This window comes from Canis aureus, chromosome 15, assembly GCF_053574225.1.
Source record: "Canis aureus isolate CA01 chromosome 15, VMU_Caureus_v.1.0, whole genome shotgun sequence".
NCBI classification, from domain to species: Eukaryota; Metazoa; Chordata; class Mammalia; order Carnivora; family Canidae; genus Canis; species Canis aureus.
The window spans coordinates 62696308-62701677 of NC_135625.1; the positions used below are offsets into that span (position 1 = coordinate 62696308).

At 37.0% G+C, this 5370-nt stretch overlaps 1 protein-coding gene across 1 annotated transcript; it reads left to right on the forward strand.

Annotated features, from left to right (window-relative positions):
* Positions 1–296: 296 nt before the first annotated feature.
* Positions 297–1226, forward strand: LOC144284079 (olfactory receptor 2A2-like). Its single transcript, XM_077848448.1, has one exon. The coding sequence runs from the start codon at positions 297–299 to the stop codon at positions 1224–1226; it is 930 nt and encodes a 309-aa protein (XP_077704574.1).
* The last annotated feature ends 4144 nt before the right edge of the window (positions 1227–5370 follow it).

A 5370-nucleotide genomic window follows, 5' to 3' on the forward strand; every position in this document is an offset into this window, starting at 1 on the left:
TAGAGAAAAAGAGAATAAGGCAAACATGAAAGAAGTATGAAAACCTGTTGAATCTGTGTGAAGGTAGGTGGGAGTTCTTTGCATAACTCTTGACCCTTTTCTGTGAGTTTACACTTTCATATTATAAGTTCAAATCAAGAAGGTTAGCAGTTTGGGGGAATAAGGGAGTTGGCAAATAGGGACAAGGATACAACCCTTCTGCAAGCCTATGTTGAGATAAGTAACTCCAATTTCTGTTGATTGCCCAGCTCTGACCTTTTGTCACATTTCAGTCCTTGAAAATCTGTCATTAGGAAATGGGAAGCAACCAGTCATGGGTCACAGAATTTGTCTTGGTGGGGTTCCAGCTCGGTGCAGAGATGGAAGTGCTCCTCTTCTGGATCTTCTCCCTCTTGTATATCTTCAGTCTGCTGGCAAATGGCGTGATCTTGGGACTCATCCGTCTGGACCTGAGACTGCACACCCCCATGTACTTCTTCCTCTCACACCTGGCTGTCATCGACATGTCCTATGCCTCCAACAATGTCCCCAAGATGTTGGTAAACTTAGTGAATCAGAAGAGAACCATCTCTTTTGTTCCCTGCGTAATGCAGACATTTCTGTACCTGGGTTTTGCTGCTACAGAGTGCCTGGTTTTGGTGGTGATGTCCTATGACAGGTACGTGGCCATCTGCCACCCCCTCCAGTACACTGTCATCATGAGCTGGAGACTGTGCACGGTTCTGGCTGTCACTTCCTGGTCATGTGGATTTTTTCTGTCTCTGGTACATGCAATTCTCCTTCTACGGTTGCCCTTCTGTGGACCCAGGAAAGTAAACCACCTTTTCTGTGAAATCCTATCTGTCCTCAAGCTGGCCTGTGCTGACACTAGGCTCAACCAAATGGTCATCTTTGCTGCCTGTATGTTTGTCTTAGTTGTGCCTCTCTGCTTAATGCTAGTTTCCTACATGTGCATCCTCTGGGCCATCCTAAAGATCCAGTCAAAGCAGGGCCGCAGAAAGGCCTTCTCCACCTGCTCTTCCCACCTCTGTGTGGTTGGACTCTTCTTTGGCATAGCCATGCTGGTTTATATGGTCCCCGACTCCAATCAACGAGAAGAGCTAGAGAAAATACTGTCCCTATTTCACAGTCTCTTTAACCCAATGCTGAACCCTCTCATCTACAGCTTGAGGAATGCTCAGATGAAGGCTTCTTTGTATAGAGTACTGCAGAAAAAACCCATGTGAAGCATTGATAGAATTATTTGAGTGGGTTTCCTTAAAATTATGTAGTTTGCTGAAGCAAAACTCAAAAGTTCCCACTTAGAAGTTTGAATTAAAAATGGTAACTGTCCAAGTTCTAGCTCTAAAAATAGGACAATGTTCCATGAAAAGAATTTCTTCTAAAATTGAGAGACCTCATTAGGATTTGGGACATCTAAATTATCAGAACATTTAGTCTTTTTTTTTTTTTTAAGATTTATTTATTATTTATTTATTTATTTATTTATTTATTTATTTATTTGAGAGAGAGAGTGTGTGTGTGTGCACAGAGATAGTGCACAGGAAAAGAGGCAGAGGGAGACAATTGCAAGCTGACTCCCCACTGAGTCTGGCATGATACTGGCCTGATCTCACAATCCAAGAGATCATGACCTGAAACCATGAGCTGGTCACCCAAGCAACTGTGCCCCTCCCTAGTCTTTCTTTAAAAATACTAAATGCTCTTTATTTTTTTGAATCCAGGAATATTAACATGTGGGAAAAAACTAAATGTAAAAAATTACATCAGTGCATTTCTTTGGCTTATGTATTGAGAAGTATGTGATTTTTTTTTTTTTTTATCATCTTGTGGTAGCTGGAAAAACAGTAAGCTTAATACCATAAGGCAGAATTTTCAAAGTAGATCTGAAATTTCAATACAGAAAATGTTGCACTTATATGACTGTATTTCACAATTTGAGGTCAATGAAATAGGAGTTTAGAGAAACTCTAAATTCTCTGGTAGAATAGTTTAGGACTAAAGAGGAAGAAGTTAGGGAAAGCTTTAGCCCAATAAGCAACTATGGAAAAAATCCTAAAATACATTAAATGTTTAGGTAAAATGAAGGTAATTCTTTAGTAAATCTTTATTTTTTTTTTCTTTAGTAAATCTTTAAATGGTTCTAGAGGTAAGAGTTTTGAGCATTGCTCAGACATTACATTTAATATTGGGTTATAATAATTACCTTTTAAAAATTAATTTCTAATAAAATTGAATGACCTATTGAAGTTCTTCAAATTGTTCCCACCAATATTTTTGTAATGTTTCAATCAACTTATCTGAAGATGGTTTGGTAGGACCAAATATCATGAGACAACTATAATGTAGCTAACATCATTTTTCTTTCATGGTGGCAGAAATTCCCCTGGATTTACCAGACTGAACAACTGTCTTCATGATGCTAATGGTGATCAAATAAGTAAGAGCTGCTTTTTTTATGATTCAGTATTTGTAGATAGTGCAAAATGATCACCACAGTAAGTGTGGTTAACATCAGTCACTATACATATATATTTTTTTCATGTAATGAAAACTTTAAAGATCTATTCTCTTTAAGAGCAACTTTCAAACATGCAATACAGTATTATTAACTATAGTCATTTAGCTGAGAATACATCCCCATGATTTATTTATTTTATAACTGGAGCTTTGTATCTCTTGACCCTCTTCACCCATTTCACTCACTCCCCACACACTGGCCTCTGGCAATCATCAATCCATTCTTTGTGAGCTAGTTCTTTTCCCCTTTTCTTTCTTTCTTTCTTTCTTTCTTTCTTTCTTTCTTTCTTTCTTTCTTTCTTCTTCTTTCTTTCTTTCGTTCTTTTTCTTTATTTTATTTTCTTTCTTTCCTTTCTTTTTTTTCCTTCCTCCCTCTCTCCCTCCTTTCTTCATTCTTTTCTTTCCTTCTTGGTTCCACACACAAGGGAGATCATATCATATTTGTCTTTCTCTGTCTGACTTATTTCACTGGTCTAATGTCCTCAAGGTCTATCCAGGTTGTCACAGATGGCAATGTTTCCTTCCTTTTTAAGTCTGATTAATATTTCATTGAATATATACCTCATTTTCATTATCCATTCTTCCATCAATGGGCACTTAGGTTGTTTCCATGTCTTAGTTATTGTGAATAGAGCTGTAGTAATCATGGGGGTACAGATACCTTTTTGAGTTAGTGTTGTCATTTCTTTTGGTTGAATACCCAGGAATGAAACTGCTGAATCAAATAGTTCTATTTTTAATTTTAAAAAAGATTTATTTATTCATGAGAGACACAGACAGAAGCCAGAGTCATAGGCAGAGGGAGAAATAGGCTCCCCACAGGGAGCCGAACTCTGGGATTAATTTCCTATATATAGTATAGGAAAGCCTATAGAACCTTCTATCGGAAGGTAAGACCAGCAAGGAGCAGCCTCCTAGTGATCAGAGTCTCCAACTCGGGACTCAATCCCAGAGTTCCAGGATCATGCCCTGAGCCGAAGGCAGACGCTCAACCACTGGGCCACCCAGGCATCCCTCTATTTTTAATTTTTGAGGAACTTCCATAACTATTTTCCACAGTGGCTGCACCAATTTACATTCTCTTTTTTTTTTTTTTAAGATTTTATTTATTTATTCATGAAAGACTGAGAGACAGAGAGAGAGAGAGAGAGAGAGAGAGAGAGAGAGAGCCAGAGACACAGGCGGAGGGAGAAGCAGGCTCCATGCACCGGGAGCCCGACGTGGGATTCGATCCCGGGTCTCCAGGATCGCGCCGTGGCCCAAAGGCAGGCGCTAAACCACTGCGCCACCCAGGGATCCCCAATTTACATTCTCATCATCAGTGCATGAGGGTTCCCTTCTCCCCACATCTTCACAACAATTGAAATCACTTGTCTTTTTGAGGATAGCCATTCTAACAGGTGTGAGGTGATATCTCATTATGGTTTTGATGATGACGAGTGATGTCAAGCACCTTTTCATGTACCTGTTGGCCATCTGTATGTCTCCTTTGGGAAAACATCTATTTAGATTTTCTGCCCACTTTTAAAATGGTTTTTTTTTTTTTTTTTTTTGCCATTGAGTTATATGAGTTCTTTATACATTTTGGATATTAAGCCCTATTGAGTAAATGATTTCCAAATATTTTCTCCCATTTAGTAGGTTGTCTTTTCATCTTGCTTATGGTTTCCTTTGCTGTGCAGAGGTTTTTAGTTTTATTTTAAAATATATCATGACATTAATTCTCTGTTTTTTGGCAAGTCATGAAAACTTTATTAATGTCAAGAGTTATAAAATTCTAGAATAAGTATAAAATTAAGCATGATTAACTTTCATTTAAAAATATATAGTATCCAAATAAAAATATATATAGTATTCAAAGCATATAATATATAGTATTCAACAATGTAAGCAAATATATATGCTGAAAAAGACAACCAAAAAGGTGAAGTCCAAATTGCTGCTTAATACATTTAATATGCCTAAAAAAATAAACACATAAATAGAATTCACTTCACTAGACAGAGGACCATTATCTATGCCCACTGCTTCTTTGTCACCTGTTTTTTTCCATCATAATTTTATGTCTACATTGTTCACATGTGCTGCCAATACATGATTGTAATATAAAGGCAATTCTATGTTTCTTCCCTTTTCTGAGCAAGATAATTCTATTTCCTTGGAATACAAATTGCCACCATTTTTAGAATTAGAAATTCCCCCAAGAGCAATTAAATCTTTGCTGAAACATGAAATGGAAAATAGTTCTAGAGAAGACTGAAGTGTTTCAATTCAGTGCTTCCAAAGAGAATTAAAAAATTGGCTTCTCTGTTGCCCAAAGTCAATATACCTCAGATTCTAAGATGTCTGGCTGTATATTTGGAATGAGCTTATATCTATTCAGCAATATAAACAAGCTTTGTAAACTAGGAAGTTATTCAGGTGAATCAAATATTTATTTTCTATATTTAATAAAAAATAGGAAAAGTCATATGGTTGTAATATTAAACATGATACACTTTTAAAGTAAAATTTTAAAGCATTTCTCCATTGTCTTATGTCTTGTGTGGAAAGAAAGGATAGAAAAACAGAAATGAAGTTATTAAAAGCTCTGAAATTAAGGCAATAAAAAACTATCTCTATCTGGTTCAAAAATCATTATTTTTAGGGTATAATTTGTAGTGTAGCATTTCACTTTACACCAGTGCTCAGCTATACGCCTTGAAGGAGTCAGAGCTACCTACCTGTCTGCTGTTCTGACGTAGTCGTGAATACTGTACTGTAAGCTGCACCATAGGAAAGCCTATAGAACCTTCTATCGGAAGATAAGACCAGCAAGGAGCAGCCTCCTAGTGATCAGAGGGTCTTCCA